Source organism: Lepidothrix coronata, unplaced genomic scaffold, assembly GCF_001604755.1.
Source record: "Lepidothrix coronata isolate B3197 unplaced genomic scaffold, Lepidothrix_coronata-1.0 Scaffold5, whole genome shotgun sequence".
In the NCBI taxonomy this organism is placed as follows: domain Eukaryota; kingdom Metazoa; phylum Chordata; class Aves; order Passeriformes; family Pipridae; genus Lepidothrix; species Lepidothrix coronata.
Window position 1 is genome coordinate 1918100 of NW_016690185.1, and position 24660 is coordinate 1942759.

At 36.5% G+C, this 24660-nt stretch overlaps 1 protein-coding gene across 1 annotated transcript in view; it reads left to right on the forward strand.

Moving 5' to 3' along the window:
- CDC40 (cell division cycle 40) overlaps positions 1–24660 on the forward strand; it is a 38582-nt gene that overhangs the window by 5038 nt on the left and 8884 nt on the right. Inside the window, exons 2-10 of the mRNA XM_017830315.1 lie at positions 4714–4800; positions 6392–6521; positions 15157–15240; positions 17187–17326; positions 17941–18037; positions 19724–19863; positions 21425–21499; positions 22132–22177; positions 23508–23609. Of these exons, the coding sequence (XP_017685804.1) occupies positions 4714–4800; positions 6392–6521; positions 15157–15240; positions 17187–17326; positions 17941–18037; positions 19724–19863; positions 21425–21499; positions 22132–22177; positions 23508–23609 (901 nt within the window). The remainder of the gene's footprint in view (positions 1–4713; positions 4801–6391; positions 6522–15156; positions 15241–17186; positions 17327–17940; positions 18038–19723; positions 19864–21424; positions 21500–22131; positions 22178–23507; positions 23610–24660) is intronic.

Consider the following 24660-nt stretch of genomic DNA (forward strand, 5'->3'; position numbering starts at 1 on the left):
CTCTCTGCTTGCATGAGATGAAATGGGAAAGCGTAATCAACATTATAATCATTCTAAGGAACAGAATTACTATCCAGTGTTGCAGTATGTACTGCAGCTTGGGTTTTTTTATTTAAGGCTTTACTTTGTTGCCTATTACAGGGATTTCGCTTCTGTTTAATTAAAAAAATTTTGTCTTGCCTACATATTGTATGTCTTTCTGTATGTCTTGCATATAGAAAGAAACTTCTAGCAAGCTTTTTTTGAGTGAATTTGTTTTATTATTGAACTATTCTGTAGTCTGTAAATCAAGTACTTTTCACAGAAAGTAACAGTATTTGTTTATGGCATTGAGGTGGGGTTTTTCTGAAGAAAAACAAGACTGTGGCATGTTTAAGAAACCTGTTAAGAATGAAAGTTAATGTGATTTACTGTATTTGTAGTCTAAAATACCATCTATTTTCTGTGCTGTTTCTTAAGTGGCAGAAGGGCCCTTATGGTGGGGCTAAAGGAGCATGCCTTTGAAGGAGTTAGACATTCTGTGATCTCTGGGGAGTTGTAATGAAGCACCTGCTTGTCTACACTTAGCATCGAAAGCTTCTTTCTGTCTCGAGATAGATTCCTTAGGCAATGCTAATACTCCAGAGTACAGCCCTGAGTGCCATTCCCCTATAACAGTGTGATGCTGTGTTGTAGAACAAAAGAGGCAAAAGGAGAGCATTTTGGTATCAAGAATTTTTTTACCTCATCAAATCATATCTGAACTGTAAATCAGCCTTATACTGCAAGTAGACTATATATTAAAAAAAAAAAAAAAACCAACAAAAAACAACAACACAACCAACACACTAAATAGTTTGGTGATATGGCATCATCTACCTCTTTTTGCCTTGTATCAGGAGTGATACTTGCATCTGTCTGGACAGACACTCAACTAACCAAACTTCAGTGGATCTATGGACTGAGCAATTTCTGCAAAGTTGTATAATCTGAATCTTTTCTAGGCTGAATTAGGGTCAATTTAAACCTTTGATCATTCTTGACTTTTCTCCTTTGGATCCTTTTCAGTAGCACATGCCTTACCTGATATGTGGTGCCCAATGTGGCTACTGTATTTCAGTGGGGTGCTTGTTACCAGTGTGAGAAAAGCAGAGAGGTCACACGTAGAGCTGAAGTTTGCAGCTCCATTGTATTATGTCTTTCAAGATAGCCATATTCAGTAAAATATAACTTCCTAACACCTTCATTCTTCTCTCGCAGGTTATACGTGGTGTACCACCTTTAATGATATTACAGAATGCCATTAAGCCCATATTTACACAATTTCTGAGTGGCAGCAAACACAGGCTGCTTTTCTGCCAGTCCTACATCTAAACTTTTATCTTTCTCTGGAGGAACACTGTATCTGTTTAAGTTGACAGCTCTTTGACTCCTCTTTTGATGATTCCTGTGCCTTTGAGGGTGGAAAGTGATCTAGGGTAATACTTGGCCCATCACTGAATTCACAGATGCCCTCCTCTTTCAGCCGAGCTGCTGATCGTCTTCCATCCCACAGAGCCACTTGTCACACTTGGCACATAAGCTACATGATGAATTGCTCACCTTAGGCTTTTAGATAAATCAAGATATTTGTGTGATGAAAGGAAAAGCTACAGCACTGTAGAGAGACGAGATGCCTTAGATACCTTATCTCAGTCACAGCTCTGCCAGACTGCTGCTCCTGTGATCCCTTCCCTGCGAACTGTAGCTATGGCAAATCCATCTAGAATGCATGCAGTTAAGGCTGTTGCGAGCATAAAGGACAGAGTCCTAAGACCTGTATTTACCTTTTTTGCTTTCTGGGTCTTAGAAAGATGAGTTCTGCTGAAATGGTCTTCTGGCAATGCATGCAGTCGTACCCGGAGATCTGCACCATGTGCAGAGTTTGCTGATGAGTTCTTTTCTCTCATTAAAAAAAAAACAAAAAAACAGCCAAAACACACTGATGCAGGTAGCTTGGCAGTTTGGGAAATGTTTGATGGGCTACGTTAATATTTTTAATGTTTCTGCTACCTATCAGAGTCTTGTAATGCCGTACAAAATAGCATTTGTCAGATGTTGATCAAAGGCTTATTTGTCTGCTGCAATTTGAACTTCTACCATAGACTAATATGTCAGAATATGTTGTGTCAATACTTTATATTCCTATCAAGATTTCAATTCTTTAAAATAACTGAGAAGGTAAAGTGGGGAGTTGGAACACGTTCAAATTATTATATAGTTTAAGGCAAAGTGGCATAATGAAAAGGTAACCACTGTATGTTTCAGTAGCATATTATCAGATCATCATTTGATGCCCCAAATTATGAAAACATGAGTAAGACCAGAGGTCTTGAGGAGTGTGGCTCTGATAAATATAACATGTGCTTCAGTTTCAAGGCTCGATGGTTTTCACACAGAAAGACTGTGCCTGTGGTGGTCTAGGAGTGAACATATTGTATGGCTTCCAAGTGACTCAGCACTGTTCCACCAGCAGTGAAGTAGAACCAGAATTACTATAATCGTCCAGCAGAGGATCAGCTTTCATGGCACAATCTGTTTCTTTTCTCAATTACTAAGCAGCATATAATAGAACTTAACAGAAAGAAAGGCGGAGGAAAAATAGCAGAACTGAAAAATTCTTGGCGTTTTTGCAAAACTGGATTTTTCTCACTTTTTCAGATTAAAGAGCAGGAAAAAACCTGCATCTTAATTTCAAGTAAACTGATCACTGTTTAAATGTCACTAACCATTGATCAGATACATTTTGCCTTATTATCAATTATATTAATTTTTATTTTCTCAAATTATAAGTTTTGTGGACAAGATGTGAGGTCTAGTTGGCAGACTGAGCTGTAGGATGTGACTTGAAAAAGTTGTCTGTGGAAACTGTCCTCAGCACATGGAGCTATGAAAGGAAATCTAAGTGTATAGGTAATACAGGTTAGGAACTGTTTTTTTCTATGCTCCTATTCTAGCTGGGAATGTCTGGTTTTGTTGGTGAATGACTGGATTAGGCCTGCTGTGCTGTTTCCAGGCAAGTTCATAGTGTATGACAGTCAGGGCTCTGAATGTACTGGTACCCATTGTCATCCAAGCCCAGTGAATTTAAAAGGTTGTGTGATGAGAAAAAAGGGGTCAGGCCAAGAACTGGCAGTGCTAAGGGTTCAAGCAAGATCAGTGCAATGGCTGTACCTGCTTGGTAAAATAATTGATACATGGTGAGAGTAAAGCTTTGTGGTTGGACTTAATTCTACTAAGACAGTGGCCTTAGCAGAAAAACAATTGACAGGATTGCTGATGTCATGCCTTTTTTTTTCCTTTAATATCCTTTTTTTTCCCTTTTTTTTGAGCAGTATTAATCAAATATATTGAGATAACAAGCCAAAGATCTTTAGGTACTGATTTTCTTTTCAGCATTCTAGAAAACCAGGTTTTAAAATCTGTTATAGAGTCTTGCATGCATGAGCAAATTTGTAATTGACCTGCTATTGAACTGGGGAGAAAAAAAGCTTCTAGCCACAGCATGTCAGAGAATAGCTAACAATAATAAACAAGTAAAGAATGTGCCACTTTGCTCTTTCAAGATACTGTAATACAAAGCAAGACTGAGTTTCTCTGAGGTAATTTTCTGTTAATGAAGTGACTGCTAAAATTTGATCCTCTGTTGTGCCACTTCTTTCCATGAGTCACAAATGCTTTTGGATCCTGTTGTAGGTAAGCACTGATTAAACACTGATGCTTAAGGTAGTTTTTTCAGTATAATTACTAGGGATGTTATCAATATACCTCTGAGTCCTTTTGAATTACTATTATACTAGAATAAAGGTACAGGAAGCAAGTAATAATTCTGAAAAATAATGTTCTCCTTCATTAACTGAACTCTTGATAGGGGGGAGGTACTGTCAATTTAGAACCAATGTAAGTGAGCCTTCGTAGAGTTTTGTGAAACCAGGTCTTTTCGAGCGCTACTACCTTATCAGTATTTTTCTTTACCAACTTCTCTGTCTTCTGTTTCAGCTGCATGTGCCCTTCTGAGTTTTTCCCCTTGAGTTGCTTTAAGTAATTTTTTTGGTTAGTCCTTCTTTCTTGTCCCTTCATCTATCAAGTTAAATTTTTGTCACAATGGACTTGGAAATATGTTTAAGTACTAAAGTTGAATTGCATTTATTCCTTTAGGTTAAAAACTTAGAGGTAAGGAACTGTTAGATTCTTTGAAAATCATTGTTATACTTAATGTTTGTGCTGATGGGTAACATTTTTTTCACAACTGTCTTTCAGAACATTTACTTGTGACTTCTGCCTTCTACCTTTTGTAGAACTCTCTTTCATACCTTTATATTGTATTGGTGACCATTTTAATTGATTCGTCTTTACAAGGCTGGTTTTCAAACATCTTCAAAAAAAAAAAGCTCTGCTCTCTAATCTTGCTGCTCTTTTTACACTGTGTGCATGAAGTCTTTAAAAAAAAAGCAGTAATTCACATGCAAAATTCTGCACATGTTTTAGATGAATTTCTCAGTGATGGACTGACACTGGTTTTGCAGTCAATATGTTTTAAAAATAGAAACTTTGACCAAGGTACTCTTTTCCTTTCATAATGCTAAAAGTGTCACCTTGAACCACAGCCCTAATTTGGACTGAAAGAAGTTAATGTCGTGTATTTAAAAGTCTACATGTGAAAAATGGTTTATTAATATGTCTGTTTTATTTCAGGAAGATGTGGAAACAGGAGTCCACCTTGATCCTGCTATCAAGGAAGTTCAATACAATCCCACTTATGAAACTATGTTTGCACCTGAGGTAAGGAGCAGTATTGATCTTTAGAGCGGAAATGCCTTTGGCTTAGAGGGCAGAGGTTCTATAAATTTCATGTGAATTTCCTATAAGACAACTTCTTTGGATGCTCACTGCTTTTTGGGATCTAGTTTTGACAAATTAAAAAAACAGATTCTACACAGCTGTGTTGGTATTTTTAATGCTTGAATTTTAATGTTCTGTATAAAGCTCTTCTAAGAAGATTCCTAAAATCTTTATCAGAATTATAGCTATGGAAATTAAAAATTAAGCTGGTAAAATAGCATTATAAAGATGTTGAGCAAAACACGAACTGCATTAAAGTGGTCTCTGACTATTTTCACATTTTTGGTATTTACTCATTGTGGTCATTCGAGCAAAATGAACAGTTATAACGCTTTTAAGATATAACGTTATTGCAGATATAACGCTTTTAAGAAGAGGATTTAAAATTAAAATCAAAGCACTTTCAGTTTAATTATTCACATCAGTATTAAGAATATTAGTAACTTGAGCTGTTCTAAATGTGTATAGCGAAAAACTATTTTAGGCTGAATTTAGACTACTTGGTGCCATGTGAACCACTTTCCATTTTATTATAACTGACAGGCTATCGGAAAGATAAAAATAGCTGTTCGAGCATTTAACTATTTCCAGTATTTAACTTCTTTGTACAGTTTGTCTTCTGTAAGACCAGGAGTTAGTATTCTAGGTAGACAAATGCTGCAGCAATCTCAGATTTCTATATTAGTTATGCTTTATGTTTAGAAAACATTTTGTGGAACCACATAAATTGGCCTTTTCATAGCAAGCTTGCATTTTGCGATGTATCAAAGCCATGGTGTGTGTGAGCAAAAGTACTGATATAAAAGTGCTGCTGTGTGTAAATGTTTTAGTGAGGGAAACCTATTGTGGGAGTGTCAGGTGTTTAGTATGGCTGACAAGCATAGGGGTTACAGTTAAAGTTAGTGTGATATTAGTCTCAGTGTACTGCGTTTATTTGTAGTCACTGTTCTCTTCCTAGCCATGATAACCAGGAAGACTGGCATTTGTCATCTTGCAAAAAGAAAAGAAAGGAAGGGTTTCATTAGTTGTTTTCCTGGAATAATACAGCAAGTCCTTAATTGCTTTTTAAATGCAGAAAAATATTGTTAGCAGTGTAATTTCTGTATTAATCACATGAGTTTAGTAGGACCTGATACATTTTTTTCGATCTCCTCCCCTTAGAAGGGACAGTACACTGTGGTTTTGTCTTCTGAATGCTTCTACTGGTCACATACTGAATGACTGTATGTGTTGATACTGTCAAGTATCAGCAAGTCAAGTAGTTGATATTTGTCTTCTGTAATACAGGCAGAAAGTTCAAACACGAAACTAACTATTCAAAGCAACTGTGTGATTACTGTGTAAAATAACAGACTAAGAAACTTATTCAGTAGTTGTAACCAAATACAAAGTTGAAGTGATTTTGCATTACAATTTTTGAAAGACAAATCTTTTTTTTTTCCCTGTGGGTTTTTTTTTCTGAAAACCTACATACACAAAAATAAGAAATTACTCATTCTGCTATACTTTGTTTTAATATTTTTTGATGTAGTTTGGACCAGAAAACCCATTTAGGACTCAACAAATGGCCGCACCTAGAAATATGCTTTCTGGATATGCAGAACCAGCTCACATCAATGATTTCATGTTTGAACAACAAAGAAGAACATTTGCAACCTATGGTAAGTCTTTAACAGTGAAATTCACCTCTATCTTTCTTATGCCCATGTTGAACAAATTAAGTTGTTCTCGATAGAACAGTTAATAGGACTGAAACTTCTGTAAATTGCTTTTTATCAGACTTAGTAAAATGGGAAAAGGTCTTTGAATGAGAATCCATATGACTGGAGATAATAGTATTTATTTGGGCAAACTCATTTTTTAATTCTCTTTGAAACTGTAATCCAGTGTATGATCTCCTTCTTCGAGAAGCTTGAGATTCAAACAAACTTTTTAGGAATTGAAGAAAAATTGATTTTTTTTTTAAATAGGAAAAATGTCAAAAGACTAGGGATTCTAAGCATCCTTTTGGACATGTTTGAAAGAACAGAACTGCCATGTGTTTGTATGTAACAGTGGTTAATTTTTCTTGTGTTTCATTGTAAGCTTTCATTTCTGTTTTAAGCCTGATTGCAAGTTCTTGCTCAGTTGAAGTATCACTTTATATTCTTCAAATTCAGTTTATTAGGCAAGTTCTGATGCTTCCTGTGTAAACTTAAAATATCACAACACTTAACTTTTTGCACAACATATTTGCATCTTTGTTCATATTTACATTCAAAATACTACTCCTTGGAAACTCTTGCCTCAAAAATCACCTCCCTAAACATGAGTCCCCTTAAATTCATTAGGGCTTTATGCATGTATGAATTCACTTACTGTGTCCTCTGATGGATGAGATTGGGATTTTATTGCTAACATCTATGGGAGCTAGGTAATGCAGTGAAAAAAGTTGCCCAAAATTAGAGATTATCACATCCTCAAGTTTTCTTTGTGTTTGACTTTTATTAGAGATTTTCTTGTGAAAGTTAAAAACTGAAATATATTTATGACAGTGTTTTTCTTTTATATCGTTTTAGCTATTAGGTACTTTTCCTTGTGTTGTTAGGATGTGGAATATAAGCAAAATGCCAATATTAAGAAATGGATATCTAGTTCCATAGCATAATTTTAACTTAACTTGACTGTAATTTTGATGTTAGAACTTGACAGATAGGAGCCTCTTCAGGATCCGAATAGACAGATTAGATTTTGTTCTGTGAAATTAAATGTAGCATTGTGTGGGTTGGGCATTTTTGTGTGTAAAATAGATACTGGAATAAAGGAGTCTGTAGGCATATAGTGTTTGGTTTGGGGGTTTTTTTGTTTGTGAAGTTTAGTTTGGGGGAAGGTAGAACTGGCAAGTCTACTCAAAACTCCTGCTACTGGTTTATATAATCACTGTGTAGCAACTGCCTTGAAAGCTGTATTACAAGTGAGTATAAAAGTGTATTTTTAAGACTTGTAACATTGGCAACTGTGCAGCTATCATATTCGGCTTTCTAGAAATGTTCAATAGATAATGATCTGGGTACAGTGAAAATGGAACTATGAAAAGGCTGAGATACAGGCAATTTAAATGGCAAGAACAAGCACTGAGAAGCTGAAGTTCAAGCTAGAAGATGCAGTAAATGAGCATGATATTCTGGCTCAGTAGGTCTGTTCAAAACAGCACTCCTTTAAGTTGTCAAAAAGTTATCTATTAGAAAATGCAATATTCTCTTTTTCCATTTGGAAAGATGTAATTATTATCTTCTCAGAAAACACGAAGTGTAAAAACGCAATTATAATTGATAGGCATAAATCTAAGCCATAAATGTTTTTAATGGCTAAGTCATAACATACTGCAAGAACAGAGAATAAACCTCTCTTTTAAAACCTGCAGATCCTGAAACCTCTAACCTCTGTTACTCTGTTTAGTACCATTGCACTAAGGCAGGAGATCTCAAATCTGCAATAGCTGGCATGTAAATAAACATTGACTATAAACGAAGGACAAGGGGTGGTAAATGAGATCATGTATCCAAAACAGCTCAACTGCCTGAGTGTCTTTCACCAAAAAAAGACAGCTTTATATTATATGTCAACCTAAAACTTAGTACATATTCAGTGAGAAACTATTTATTAACCACCAGAAAACCCCAACAAGTATTTTTTGGGAACTAGTCTTTCTTATCTACTTCTTTTACAGTAAATATTTACTGTTAAAAGTACATTTTCCTTATGATGCTTGGATAGCTGAGAACATCCATGCTGCCATTGACTGACGGTCCTTCCAGCCCTTTATTCTATTAGATAGATAGGCAGGAATGGATCCCTAATGAGGTGTAGAAGAAGCAAGCCAATAGTGATACATCCAAATACTTTTTTTTCAATACTCAGTCTCTCAACTAAAGGCAATGCTTATATATTTATTAATTTGCAGTGAGTTCATTGTGTTTGTTTGTTTTTTCTTTTTGACACACTTGTTAAGCTCCTTCTTGAACCCATATAATTCTTCTTTGTATGTAGTAATCTCTTGCAGGCAGCTCTGCATCTTACCAGCACCTTGTATAAGGACATATCTCTATTTTGAAACTTGTCCAACTTAACAGCTTTCTTGTTTGACTTGATATCCCCTAGCCTCTTGTACTGGAAGACAAAACGAGCAGTCATTTCTTATTTCCCATTTCTGTGTCATTCCTTATTTTATAGATCTTGGCCATAACTACTTCTCAGTCTGTTTGAGTTTTTTCACCTGAAAAGGTCTGATCAATCTTCTTTTTCCTCCTTTCCAGACTTTTCATGCCTATGGCTATCCTTGTTTCTCTTCCATTTCTCTGCTAGTTCCACTGTATTGTTCCTCAAGATGAAGAGCAAAGCTGTGCACAAAGTTTACATGTTAGTCTCACTGTGTATTTGTTCTGTGGCTTAATAAAGGGAGAGGCTTTTCCTTTTCATTTGCTGAGAATTCTTAACATTGCATTTTTCTCTAGAACTTTCAATAACTTGCTCAAAGCTACTTGCTACTTTCTTCCAGATCATTTATCAATATGTTGAAGATCATGGTCGAGAGCATGAATCTGTCAGCAACTTTCCTGTGCTGTGCAAACCAACCATTTATTTTTGCCAGTGTTTTAATAACTTTTCATCAACTGACCATATAAAGACATATGGACTTTTTAAATGTCTTCAAGGCACCCTCTGATCAGTCTAACTTGGTATCGTAAAGGTGTCCAACATCATCCAAACTTTGCTCATTCACAGGGTTGTCACCTCAGAAATATTCTGGAGGTTTTGTCATTGTAATTTACCTGTACAGAAAACTATGTCTTCTCTGCTGCAATATATAATACTCACCCAAGTGCATACTCATCTTCTTTACTATAGTTTCTTCTCCTTCAATCTTTTAAATATACAAATGTCTACCTGTAATCCCCATATCTCTTTTGAAAGATGGCATTGTATCGATACATTCTTTTTCTGTCATTTCAGGTGATGTTAGGTGAGAGTCTTTGCACTGTGTTTGAGTTTAGATCTCTTGGGTGACTGCCATCTCGTCCTGGTGTTTTGTTACCACTTACTTGATTCTTTAATGTCCTCACTTTGAGATAGATACTATATCATGTTACCCATAAAGAAAAGTTCTGGCACAGGAGCCTACCCAAGCTCCTCCATATTGAACATGTGTTTAAAAAAAATCCTCACTCATGCTCTCTTTTCATTCCTTGATCATCTGTTGACCTGCGTGCTGTCTGGTATGGTTTCTGCCCCTGCAGGTTTTGACAAAGGATAGGTGTTAGTTTTTATACCTTTTGTGATTTGACCCTCACTTTTGGGAGGAGGCTGCCTTACTGTAGTGTTTATTTTGTCTTCTGGTTGGTCTTTTGTATTTGCCACATCTGGATGCAACTTCAGCTCTTTGAAGAATAGTTTCTTATTTCTGATAGTTTCTCTTTATGTACTATTCAACTGGGCTCACTTCCTTCTGGTTGCTTTGAAATTGTCTTTTAATAGCTGGCAGGCACTAGTTCTTTTTCACCTACATGGTGTTTTCGAAGTGCCCCTGCATTTGAAAAAGGCTTTACCCTTTGGTACTCACTTTCTGTTCCTTTTTAAAACCTTCTTTTCTTAATATAGCCCTCCTGTTTTGAGATAGAGATCACTGTTGTAAAGGTTTTTATGGCTTTCTTTGCTTAGTCAACAGTGTTGATTTTTATACCCCATTATGGTCATTGTCAAAATGTGTATCCTTAGAAAGACTGTCTTAAAATCAAGTTTCCTGCACTGCTCAGTTGGCTTTTTTTCACATGAATCTCTAACATGACTGCTTCATGGTACAAGTACATTGCGTAAAAACGCTGTTTTCATCATATCTTGGTGTGAGATTTGCACAGGCTGCTACAAGGAGGTGACTAAAATATGTCATTATTGCTGTACTTCTTTCCCTGGCACCTGTTGTTTAGTCTCTGTTAGCATTTCATGGTTATTGCATCTTCTGTCTGAATGGTTAGAAACAGAGTCCTATCAACTGTACCCACCACTACTTAAACCTGGAATTTCAATCCAAAGGATCCTTTAATGCTTGTTAACACTATTAACTTGTTAATCTGATTTGTCTTTAAGCCTTCTGTGGTATATAGTATGTTTTTCCCCTCTGGTGTGACCATCTTATTTCTGTATTCCTTCCACCCGGTAAAGCATATATTCTATCCAATTATGTCAGTACTGTCCTACCAATTATGTTAGTTTATTATTTTAAAACAAGATTTTCCAATTTTACTATGTATTGTTTTTAGCTTCTGCCATTTTGCATGCATGCTTGGGTTTTCCATTTCCCTGCCCTCAGTTTAAATAGGATTCTGTGCTTATTACTATCCCTATTATCTGAGGTTTCAGATTTGTGTGCTACCTTTTCCTTGATGATATTGTTTTCTAAAGATTGTGTATCATTGCAAATTGCTTATTTTTCTTGAAGTATTTGCTATCCTCAAATATTTTATCAAAAAGCACTCTCTGAACCTTCTCAGTACCAGTAGCTTTTTAGTGTAGATGAGACTTACCCATCTCAGTAAGGTTCCCTTCATTCCAGGAGTTTGAGGAAGTAAAACTGACACAGGCACTGAAGATGTTTTCCACATTATGGTTAAGATCTGCAGTGGCTGAGGGAGCTGGGTTTGTGTAGCCTGGAGAAAAGGAGACCTGGGCTGCGGGGAAGACCTCATTGCTTTCTACAGCTACCTCAAGGGAGTATGCCAATGGCATAATCCATAGAAATATTGAGTAAAATAGTCCAGGTAGGCCATTTTATATCCTGTATAAGATTCCGTATAAGATCCTCTCCCAGTTTAATGGAAAGCCATTAATAATTGGTCTGAGGGAGTCCTGACTTTTTTAAATTGGTAACTAGTTTTGTGTCTGCAGTCATAGGTAATCTACCCCATTTTGATTCCATTGATGTAACTTAGTTTAATTTCTGCCATTAGGAGAAGGCTGTCTTTCTCTAAAAACAAATTCCTCTTCACAAGCCATTATAATGTAAAATGCCAAAAGCTTAACTAGCATTATTTTCCCAATGATGTAGTCCTTGGAGCATGGCAGAAAAGACTAGGGAGTCCTAAAATACAAGCACTTGTTTATTCTTCTGTATCTGTACTCTCAGCAGAAGCAGTCTCTTTTCTTCAAAATTCTCTTTTGAGCGTAGTTTAAAAAAGTCAGTATACTCTCCTTAATTATATTAGCATATATACATTTTCAGAAGCAGAAATAGAGATTATTTTTTACATGCAGGGCACCAACTGTTCATGAATATGTTAGAAAAGTCATTTCATAGCTATTTCAGCATCAGTGATCATCCTAGAAGTGGACTGCTTCATTCATGCAGCATTTAGTATTTTAAAATCTCTTCTTCACAAGACATTAATGTCCTTTTTAATAAGAAACAGCCTTTGTCCAAGCTCTTTATGAGTACTCAGTAACTTGGTTATAGCAGGATTACTTCATCACTAACACTGATATTTTAAGAGCTTAAGATGACTGACTTGGAAATAACACTGTGATTTTTTTGATTTTTTTTTTTTCCCCAGCTACTCATGTTGCATGCAACACCTACAGTCACTATTACCTCTTACAATTATAGGCACTTTATTCTCTGATTACTTCGATTCTGCAGAGGTGCCAGTGCAGTCAGAGTGGGTTAGTCCAGCTGTATTTTTCCACACACCTGAGCTACCTTGGGTCTCTGTATGCTGCATTACACAGTACAGTGTAAACATGCTTTAATTAGCTGTCTTTCTGGAATGCACATCAAAGTCTGATTATTTAACCAACCATTTCAGGTGCATTGAAATTATGGATGTAGGTGGAATTGTACCTTTCATTGCTAAAATGTTGCATGAAATAACTGCCTCCTAAATAAAACTGAAGGAGACATAGAAGTCAGGGCACATTATGTGGGATACCAGCTGAGCAGGATAAAAGCAAGCTGTCTTTTGCAGCTGCGTTCAGGAGTCCCAGCCAGAAAGAAAAGATTCTCTTTCACACATTCACTAGAAAGTAGAAATTGTTCAGAGCTTTTCTATGAGAATGATGCTGGACCAAATTCAACTCAGCTATAAGGAGTCTCCGCTTCCACGGGAAGCTGTGCTTGGCCCAGGGGCCCTATTCATTGGAATACTGTCCCTCTTTTACAAGTACCAAGCAAATAGAGTCCCGGAGACAGTGTCAATACAGTTGGAGGACAAGTAAACCACTGTATTGATTTTGACATAAATCCAAAGTAATATCTCTCCACTGTTAATAGAAACCTTATAGCTTGGAAGAGAACTCATTGGAATAGTGGCTTAGTGAAAGTCTAATTTCAGTGTCTGCTCAGTTTGGTTACCCGTAGAAATAAATCCTAATAAGAGTCTAGAACAAAGAGAGAATGTATACTTCCTGAGAGGGCATTGGTATATATTTCTCTCCCTATATCATATTCATTGAACATCTGGGCATATAGTGTTCTGTGGCTGGCTCTTACCAGGTTTGAAACTCAAGAGCTGGTCAACAGGTAGATTGCTCCATTTGGATGGGAATACCTGCTGTGTTCTTGGAATGGCTCTTCTACTAATTTCCATAATATGTTTTTTTTTCCCAGCATCTAAAAAAGAAATTAACTGGGCCATCTTCTGGGACAGTAGTCTTTCTGAGAAATGTTTGGGGAGACAATCTCCTTTGGCTATTGGGATGGTATTGATAGGTTGTCGCTTTGTATGCACCCGAGTGGTTTTGTGGGCTGTTGGTCTCTGGGGTGGACTGGCTAATCTTCCACTGTTCTTGATTCTCTCTATGAATCAAGAAAAATACAGGAATTGGATTGTATGCTGTTGGATTTCATTGGTTTTGTGTTTGCCAGTGGTTTAATATCTTTATTGCTTTTTTTCCCCCTCCCTGATACACAGAAATTCTCATTGGGTCCTCAAGGGACATTTTGTCACTTTAATATTTAATAAAAATTGGTGTTACGTCCACCAGGGTGCAGTCTTTCCCAAAAAAAAAGCCATAGTGGTCAGTAACTGTTCAATGCACCTGTTCCTTGGAAACCAGATGAATTTGTTTGTCTATCTTATTCTCGTAAGATCATGCTATCCACTTCAGGAGAAATGGAGAAAAAATGTAAGATGTGTATTAAAATGACAACCTCAGTTTCAAAAATTGTAAATATCCTGAATATATATGAAAGCTGATACATTTTATAAATTATTTATAAGTGTAAATGCAGCAGATTTTGTTTTGGTTGGAGTTTTTTTGGGGTTTTTTGTTGGTTTTGGTTTTATTCTTTTTTTTATTGAGACTCAATAGCTGTAATCAGGAAATGGAGATGTGAATACTTAATTCTTTTAAAAATTAAAGGGCATTACTACTGCTTCTAGTACCATCCACATTAGGTAAAGCAACCGCTTTCAAGTTGAAGGAACAAGCTTTCACAGCGCTGGCAGGAGGAGGACTAAATTTTTGCTGGTGGAGACAGAATACGCACAAAGCCCTGGAAAACTTCATTTGCTTTTATTTTTTCCCCATCTCTGTCCTCTTCCTTCCAGCTGCTGCCATCGCCAGGACTGCCAGAGATGAGTAGCACTCCATTTGACCCTGCAGAGGTGGTGAGCAGGGCAGAGGGCTTCAGGGCCAGAGGCTGCTGCTGAAGCTGGAGGGCTGTCTGTGTGCAGCAGCCACAGGCTGGTTTCCATGTGACTCACTGGCTTTGCAAACCAAGGAACAGTGCCCTGAACTAAAGCAGAATCTGTTTAACATCTTATGTCACTAACACAAGATTTTGAGCTATCTTTTCCTTATGCCATGTTACAACAAGAGGTTGCTATGGCACTTCAGAGTCTAATGTTTGTACAGCAAACTGGTCTGAATTCAGTGATGACCTTGCTTGGAGCAGGGTGTTGGGCCCTGCAGGGGCCTCCTGAGGTCCCTTCCCACCAGAAGGATTCTGTGACTTTGCTTCTTGTGACTACCCTCACTTTGTATCTCATTTTAACCATTGCCTATTATATTTATTTGTTTCTCAATATTGTGCAAATATAAGCTTTCTGATAGCAATATGTACTCAAGGGCTTCAAGGTACTACTTCATAGTAATCTTTATACTCAGGCCAAGTGAAAAATGAATGGGATTCCAAAGTATCAATTCTTCCTCATACCAAGCTCATTCAGAGTCGACGGGGAAAAATTTGCAGGGGGGCAGAGTAATGAAAGTCATACTAAACTGAAAAGCTTGAAATAACAGTATTTTTTTTTCCTCTTGTTCTAGGTTATGCATTAGATCCCTCCATAGATAACCCTGAAGTTGCTACCAAGTATATTGGTTCTGTAGAAGAAGCTGAAAAAAATCAAGGTAATTAATCCAGAATCTCATATAAATTACTTGTAGCTGATCACTGTTTTCATTTCTTCTTTACTAAGAAATGGAATAGGTATTAGCAAAGGAAAGAATTATGGGAGATGTACCCATGTCCAAAGATACAATAAAGAAAGATGTGTTGCAATGGAAAGAGGATAGAGAGATACTGGAGTGTTTTGTTTTCTTGAAGTAGCAAACGTTTCAGCCTGTCTTGACAAATTTCAAATAGGATTTGCAATGTGTAGTTGCACAAATAGAATTTATCTGTATATTTGAATTAGCTTTTTGGTCCTCCTAAATTCTGTCCTGGCTAAGGTGTCATGTGTCTTGCATTAGGATACCTGTATGTTGGGCTAATCACCGTAACTGTGCTACTCAGGAGCAAAGTGATCTCTCTGTCTGCAACCTTTAGCACTCCTGTTGGGAGCTGCATATTATCTCTGCTTAGTGGAGTTAAGCTCTTTGGGTTATTTGGAAAAGAAAAACCATTGGAAGGTTGCCAAAGAGTAAAGGCATGGCATGCCACTGGGAAGATTGATACCAGAAGCATGGGGTTTGTAATTAATACTTTGATACAAGATATTTTAACATTTTAAGTGACTTGTTTGACTTGGAAAACTGTAGCTGTGTAAACTTCATGGTTATGCTTTCCCTTGCATATCTTTTTCAAACATCCTATTCACATATATATACAAAGGTTCTTTATTTCTATGTCCTTTTCCTCAGAATATATCCAAGGTTATTTCACTCTTTCCTTCCAAAGAAAGAAACTACTAAGATTAAATCATATAAAAAAAATTAAAAATTAACCTTTTCATAATGGAATTTAGTAATTCATTTTAAGAAAACTCTTGATTAATGTATGATTCCTTCATATGATAACTGCTTCAGTTTTTACATTGCCTATTTTCCCCTTGTTTATCTCAAGCTCTTTTTGTCTCTTTTGCACTAAATGAGTATTACTGCTGCTCTAGAAAGACATCGTTTGAAAATTGCACATAGTTGTATATACAACCTTTTGAAAAACTTAAAATATATTAATGACTTAAAGTTTACTCTTTCTGCCATATCTAAATTGTTTAATGGCTTTGACAAATGAAATTCTGAGAGCACAACATTTGTGAAAAGCTGATGTTTATATGAAAGAACAGGAAAATGTTTGGAGTCAGGTGACTGTCAATAGCGACATACTTTTTAAAAGGGCCTGCAGCAACAGGACAAGGGTAATGATCTTAAGCTAAAAGAGGGTAGATTCAGACTAGTTATAAGGAAGAAAATTTTTTGCAATGAAAGTGGGGAAACAGTTTGCCCAGAGAGGTGGTGGATGCCCCATCTGTGGAAACATTCAAGGCCAGGTTGGATGGGGCTATGAGCAACCTGATCTAATTGAAGATGTCCCTGCTCATTGTAAGATGGTTGAATTAGGTGACTTTTAAAGGTCACTTCCAACCCAAACCATTCTATGATTCTATGAATTTTTACTAAATCAAAATGCACAGTTTTGGTTGAGGTTTGGGGAGACTTGTCTTATTTTCATTTTGGGGTAGGGGTTTTTTGAAAGTCTGAGGATTGAGGGTGATTAGAAGCCACTTGTGGACTCTACTGTCAAAAACTGCACTAGTGAAAATAGGAAAACAGATGTATTCTTACAGTCTGCAGACTTATTGTTAAAAATTAATGGGTACATGCCTGGTTAAATATCCTAACAAACGATGACACACAGTTAAAGTGGTTCCTCTGTTACTGTGCATAGTTAGCGATGTACACAGCTGGAAAAGTGGGCAATGATTTGGCCCCTTTTGCTCAAATGGTTTTTCCGTTTTGCTGTTCGTATTGAAAGGAGAGATGGTGGTGGCTTTTTCTTTTAAAATTACTATAGTGTGACCTGTGATGTTGTATTTTGTGTTAGCAGTTAGGCAGTGTATTGTTTCCTTCTTCAGGTTTAACAGTGTTCGAAACAGGACAGAGGAAAATTGAGAAAAGAAAGAAATTCAAGGAGAATGATGCATCTAATATTGATGGTTTTCTGGGACCATGGGCAAAGTATGTTGATGAAAAAGAAGTAGCCAAACCATCAGAAGTAAGTACTGCTTTAACACAATAGGCACAAATTTTTAGTACGAAATTGCAGTGGTTTTAACAGAGATCCATCTGCACTAGTAGTTTGTCCAAGCAGAAAATCCATGCTATGCTTTCAGGTGATAGGAACATTTAAGGTGATATGTCTACATAAGGTATTCCAAATATTCTTCATTCTATTATTTGTAAGACTGATTGGAAATAATATTTGTTGTATCTGTGTGTAGTATGTAGAGTCTGATTAAAAGGTGTTTATAGACAGAAGCAGCTTGAAAAAAAAAGTAAAACTTTTTTAAAAAAGAAAAAACCAGCCAAACAAAAAGCCCCAATAATACACCCTCCCCTGAACCCTCCAACCAACAGACACAGTTCTTGTTCAGTCAGTATTTAACTGTAGTCTGTGAATAAAAAGATGATGATTCTTTTCAGTGTACATAGCTTTTTAAGCTATTGTTTTGATAAAGGTATTCTCTTTCTTGATGCTTAGAAATATTTCTAATCTCATTTAGCAAATAAATGTGTTCCTAGCAGTGAGTAAACAGCACTATAGTTCTAGATTTTGCTATGTAATTCTGAATGCTGTCTTTTAAAAAGATCATGTTTTATTTTTTCCAGGAAGAGCAGAAGGAGTTGGATGAAATAACAGCTAAGAGGCAGAAGAGAGGAAAACTAGAAGATGATAAACCTGGAGAGGAGAAGACTATATTACATGGTAATGGCATCTTCCTGCCTGTTCTCATTTTCTAGCTTGCTGTGTTTTCTTGCCTGCTGTGTTAATTAGTAAGGATGGCAGACAGCCTCAGTTTTGCTGAGGCACCTTGATGTTTCCGTATTGGAGATAATAGCACTCACGGGCATAAGCATAAAGGACAGGAAAAGAAATAAACTTGGACTAATTCCACTTCATACTGTGAAGAGCAGCATGGATATGTTGTTTTTCAGGGTTCTGGCTTTATTTATTTATTTTTAATGTTACTAGATGCATATATCCCTTTCCTATTTTACAGAGCAAACATATTGAAGTTATGAGTTTGGCTTAGTTTCAGCTTCAAAATTACTGTAGTTTTATGTGTCAGTATTCTCATTAGCATATAGTGCTTTGAGTTATGGCTTATGCACAACTTAGAAAATCACTTGGACTTTATACTTCCTCAATTGTTAATGTAAGTGTACTTGCTGTCAATTAATTACCCTATGGAAACCTATAGTATGTGGTACCTTCAAAGAAAATGGTTTGGTAAATAAGTAAAATAAAGTAAGTTTTTGAAACTGTTACTTCAGCTCCATACAAAACAGGCCTGCCTCATATTACTTGGTGCAGATAGTTAGGTAAACAGAGTCTCTCTTTGCTTACCCTTTCCTACAGCCAGGCTCACACGCACAAGCTGTGAGCATCCCTTCTTATGAGTGTTAAAGAAGAAGTGGTGGCTGTGAGATCAGCATTGCTGACATCAGTACTCATTCTGTTTATATAGATCATAGTAGATCGTAGCAGATCGTGAGAATATTTACTGAACAGTGTTGCGCATAACAAACATGAAATTTTAGCCATTGAGCTTCCTGTAGAGTAATTATCTTGTATCCAACTTCTCATGCTCCGTACCTGAAGTTTCACAGTGAAAGACCTTGCAATATAAACTTTAATTTTCTCACACACAAACGTTCCAGAAATATGCCATTTCGTAGACATCTAATGTAAATATAAACACGACACAATGTAAACGTGGACACTGTGCAGGAGGTCACTTGTACAACCGAAACTGCCATAGCAACATTCCAAACTGAGAAATTAATTTAATCAGTGCACAACTTAATGTCATGGCTATGCAGCATGTCTACTCTGAAATAACCATTTCCATGCACAGTCCATCCCTGTATGTCTGACTGTCCAATCACTTCTTAAATCTAGTTCAAGAGCAGTTGTTGGCTATTGCTGACCAATATTGGTTCATGCTGGCCAAATGAATCTTTTTTTTCCTTGATTTGCAATTCTGTTGTCATGACTGACACAGCACAGAGCTGGCCAGTATGAGAGTTGCAAACAAATGCCAGGGTTAGAGCTCCACATTCTAATCTATGTAGAGTTAGTGTAAGCAAACCCTTGTTGGTCGGGGGAACTCTCATACCATTTAATGATGAGTAAGATGTGTANCAGATTCCAAGCAGACTTTGCTGAAGTGACTTAATTTGATCTTAACTGATGTCAAATAAGATTCCATGTCCGTATCCTCTGAAGTGGGTTTTTCTTACCCCTGCCTCTCACCTCTCTCTCCACTTCACAGCAGAGCGGCTGTGTTGAGAAAAAGTTTGATTGTGTGTGTTGTTCAGCCTTCCAAAGATTATAACCTCTTAAAATATAGGTTCTTGGATTGTCAGAATTCTGTGTTTGTCTTTTCAGTTAAGGAAATGTATGACTATCAGGGGAGATCTTATCTTCATGTCCCGCAAGATGTTGGAGTTAATCTTCGTTCTACAGTGCCACCTGAGAAGTGCTATCTTCCAAAGAAACAAATCCATGTGTGGTCAGGACATACAAAGGTAGGAATGTCTGTGAGCATACATCATAAAAACCCACTTAATTTTGTGTCTGCAGCTAGTAATTTCTATAAAACTGAAGCTTCAGTAGAAGGAAAGAGTTTTTTCATCTTTACCACATTATGCATGTAATTGCATTACATATGCATTACATGCTCACACAAGGTGTTTGGCTGCTCAAGTGCAGTTGTCTAGCTGCATATGCTTTTCTGTCAACATAATGGTTCTCCCTTAAGGGGAAGAGTATTATCCAGTGAGTTCTGTGGGGTTTGGAGTTATTTCCTGAACTACCATGTGAATAACAATAAAGCTAAATCTAGAGATTCATGAGAATTTGGGGGGTTTGTGGTTTTTTAATAGTAAAAGTACTTAAGGGCTATTTCGTATCCAACTTAAAAAAAATTACATGGGTTTTTTTATTATGATGCATCAGCTATTACCTTTGAGATGTGTGTCTTGTTAAGAGTTTTCTTTGATACTACTTAATATCCACAGTTTCTTCTTGTGCAAGAGATTGTAACTGTATACATACTTTTGGTATTAAAAGAGTGTTTCACTGATCAGGTTTGTAAAGCTTATACTCAATTTGCTGCTTCTTTTGTCACTAATTTTCAGTATTAGTATGCTTGAGGGGAATATGCTGCACTGCAGCAGAGAGCACCGTAATACTTGAAAGCCAGAAGAAAGGAGGACACAGGAAATGTTTTTAGCTTTTACCCTTTTTTAGTTGTCACAAATCTGAGATCTGCTTTACTTATTGCAGCATCAGTGAGTTTAGAGCTGCAGCTATCAGGGCTTTCCAGAATAACATCTCCTCCCCAAAGCTCTAGTCACTCCTCTGCCTATTATCCTATTACAACAGACTGATGCACAAAATAGCTTTTTCCTTCAAACGAGATGAATAATGAAATCGATGAGAGAAGCAAAAGAAAGATAGGTGGACAATTTTAGAAAACCTGGAGGATATAAGTAGACAGTAATAGGGAGGATAAAGTACCCAACTCCAGTCAGGGGTGGGAGGGTGGAACTGGATGGCATATGAATAAAGTAATTGATAGGAAATGAAAAGGAGGGGCATCAAGCCATGAGTACTTGGGGGTTCCTTAGACTTCCTCTGAAAGGAGTACCTGAAATACAGACAGATGGGAAGATGCTGTGCTCAGGGAATCTGAGTTCAATAGGTAGAAGCCACTGATAGTATATGTAAGAAATTGAGCTGGGCAAAAAACTTTTTTTGTGGAAAAGTTGCTCACCTGCCCCACTTACAAAGGCTCGTCACACAGAAACAGCCACCCGAACCCTAAGTTTGTATTTATTTCCTGTGTTTACCGCAGTAAAGGTGTGAATATTGAAGGAGGCTACATATACAGCTGTTAAAGTGAATCAATTTGTTGCCAATAACAATTGTTCAAAATGCATCACTGTTCTAAAATGGAATGTGGATAGGTTTTCTTTTCAGGATACAGTATCTGTATATTTTATGAAGATAAGCTTTAGCTTTTTGCTTGGAAAAGAGAGCAAATGAACTGAGGAAGTATCTGTTTAATTATGTTCTTATTTACAGGGTGTCAGTGCAGTTAGATTGTTTCCTCTGTCTGGGCATATACTGTTGTCTTGCTCTATGGATTGCAAAATTAAGGTGAGTTATTTTTCTGAATACAGACAGTGCATTTTAGGATACAAAAACATTTGGTATTTCTAACAAATACCTTTTGTCTTTGTTACTTTTATTTTTCTCACTTGATTTTTAAATTACAATTTCATTGGAACAAAAATAGAAATAATACATAAGGCTGTGGCTGTTAGAACAGTGTTAATCATTTAGTAATAGTATTTAGAAGGTCATGAGTACCTCAGGGTATTGCCTTTGTTGTTATATTAATTCATTTTCTGTGAAGCCTAGTTTTATAACTAACAGTAGGTTTCTGCTGAAGTGTTTTACTGAAGCATTTGTGCTTTTGAACTAATCTCACTTTAGTCCAGCATCTACCGTATTAGAAAGCTGATGTTGTTGGGATTTTTCAGTAGCAAAACCTTAAGTCTTTAAAGTTGGAATATTGTATGGAATTTTTAGTTATTTTAAGGGGGGTTTGCTAATAGGAAGGTGGGAGCATTCTTGTGAATTTCTGGATAGATAGTTGTGACTAATCAATAGATGTCATATGTTTGTGATTAATTTCTTAAAAGATGTTGCCATATATGTTTGCACTTAATTTCAGCATCATTATTGTTTAACAATTGATATATTTTCTCTCCATCTCTTTTTCCAAGCTGTGGGAAGTATATGGTGATCGAAGATGTCTACGAACGTTTATTGGTAATAGTTTTTCTTTTAAACTGATTTAAAAGAAAAGAATATGATTTAGATTAGCTTAATTATTTATCATAGAGAGGACTCGTACACATCCAAGGCAAATGGTATTTGGAATGATCTTGGCAGTAAGAATTGAAAAAGATGCAAGTTTTTAACAAAATCTTGTCATTATTCCAAGCAGTCCGATGTTGATGTGTAACATCTTACAACCTTTAAAACAAAACATTAGTGTATGACAATCATCAATAGTTTTTGCAAGATCCTTTCCAAAGGCAAAATCGTGAAATTAAATTGCCCCATCTTCATGCTGGAAACAGCAGCTTTTTGTATTTATACTGTGAGGGCATCTCATGCTCTGATGATCCCACCTTAAATAGGTCGTTTCCTCTGTGCTGAGTTTCTAGTGCAAAAGCATGGGAAATTTTTTTTAGGTTCAGGTGCTGTCTTTGTTCATGTAACAGGTGCTTTTTGAAGCAGATAGTTGAGAGAGAGAGAAATACAAACTTCTTAGCAGCCTTGAAGGCAGAACAAAAGCAGCTGCTTCTCTTTTTGAAATGGGAACATTTCTAGAACACTGAGTGAATATATGTTGAGTAACAATAAAGAAGTCTTTTCTCCCCTAATATTTCTGATGACAGGAATGTGGCAAAGATGATTGCTCAAAAAAGATTCTCTCTCAATAGACTGCTCTTACTGAACAGTCAAATTCTTTTTCTCTAAAGGTCCTTATTATCAACCAGATTCGCCTGTTATTTTGCTATATTTAAGTTACTGTGCCAGTATTTTAATTAAAGAGATTTACAAGTCTGATGTAGTGGTCAGATGAAGGTATTGAGCCTGAGGGTGGCAAGGTTTCCACCAGATGAAAGCATTTTTAATTTTCTGATCTAATATGTCCCATATTTTAACCTGTTTTCTAATTACAAATGTTTCTCCTTTAAATATGTCTTCTGTAGGGTTTGTCTCTCCTATTTTTCATTAAATGTTGACGTTTGTTACAGTGTTTTAAATTTCTCCTGAAATTCTGCTTATGTATCAATTTATGACACACAGTGGTTGGTTCTGTGCAATGTCTTCATTTCTCCAGTGCTTTAGAGGTGTGAGGGGTTTTGGGGTTTTATTCACATTGTTCTTTAGGAGTTTTTGGGGTTTTTTTCACATGAATTCTTTACTAGTTGTCATGAAGAACTTCAATAAATGATTTTCTTGTTTTCTTTGCATTGTTAGACTGGAGCATTTAACTAGAGTTTTTGTTTAAATCCCCCCCTCCCAACAAATTAGTTCTAAACATGAATGGATGAAAGTTTATCATCATATTTTTTCTATTTTGTAGGACACAGTAAAGCTGTTCGAGACATCTGTTTTAATAATGCAGGCACTCAGTTTCTTAGTGCTGCATATGACCGCTATCTTAAACTCTGGGACACTGAAACAGGTAGGCTTGTATTTGTAAACATTGTTATTTGGCACGATGTTTAATTAACAGTGAATATAAAGATATATTATCATTCAGGTTGTTTCCAAATATCCTTCATATTGTCTTGTAGCTCAGTGTTCAGCCTTTCGTGACAGGGTGAATAGTCTTGTTTCCCCTTCGTGTTTTGTTGTGGTCTGTAATGGTGCAGTTGACACGAACTATATACCTGTGTTTTATACACATTTTCATTTGAGAAGTTTGATAGTTATTTGTAATGCTAGAACAATTTTCAGAAAAAAAGACAACATTTTGATAGATCATTTAATTGCATGTTTACATCTACAGGGATAAAATTACTCTTTAGACCTAAATATGCTTAATTTAGAAGAATTCTCTCACTTTATCTTCCACTTCCTGAATAAGAATAGGAATAGGAAGAATAAGACTAGGAAACTGGGCTGCTGGTATAGAAAGTTGGAGGGTAGGTGTGATGCTTTCACACAACTGCCTTCCAGATGCGCTGTAACATTCTGCTACAAATAGTTTCTTAAGTTTCCTAAATTAAAGTGTCCCTGCCCATAGCAGCAGGGTTGGAACCAGATAATCTTTAACGTCCCCTCCAACCCAAACCACTTTATGATTCTATGAAGTTAAAAAAATACAGGAGAGATTTTTTCAATACTATTTTAAACTGAAGTCTCTTCCTAAGACAGGAAGTTCCCATGTGTGAAAAAGACATTAGCTTTCTGGGTTGGCAGTGCCACTAGTCTTATACAGATGATAGCCAAAAAGGTGTAAGTCAGATTCTTCAGTCTTGAGTCTGAACTCAGTTATTTAGATTGAGCTTTTGGATTAAAATGAGCTCCTGTAAGTTACAGATAACATGTAATCAGGTTATTTTTGGCTGAAGCTATGAGGGGAGATCAGGGCTTTATTTTGCAGCTTTTTCTAAGCTTATTCTTGAGGAATTCTTGCCTGAGTTTGCATCTCTTGTTCAGAAGACATCTGATCCTAAGAAGGTGATGCTTTGCAAAGACAGTGGTCAGCATGTGATATCCTGACCAGTCTT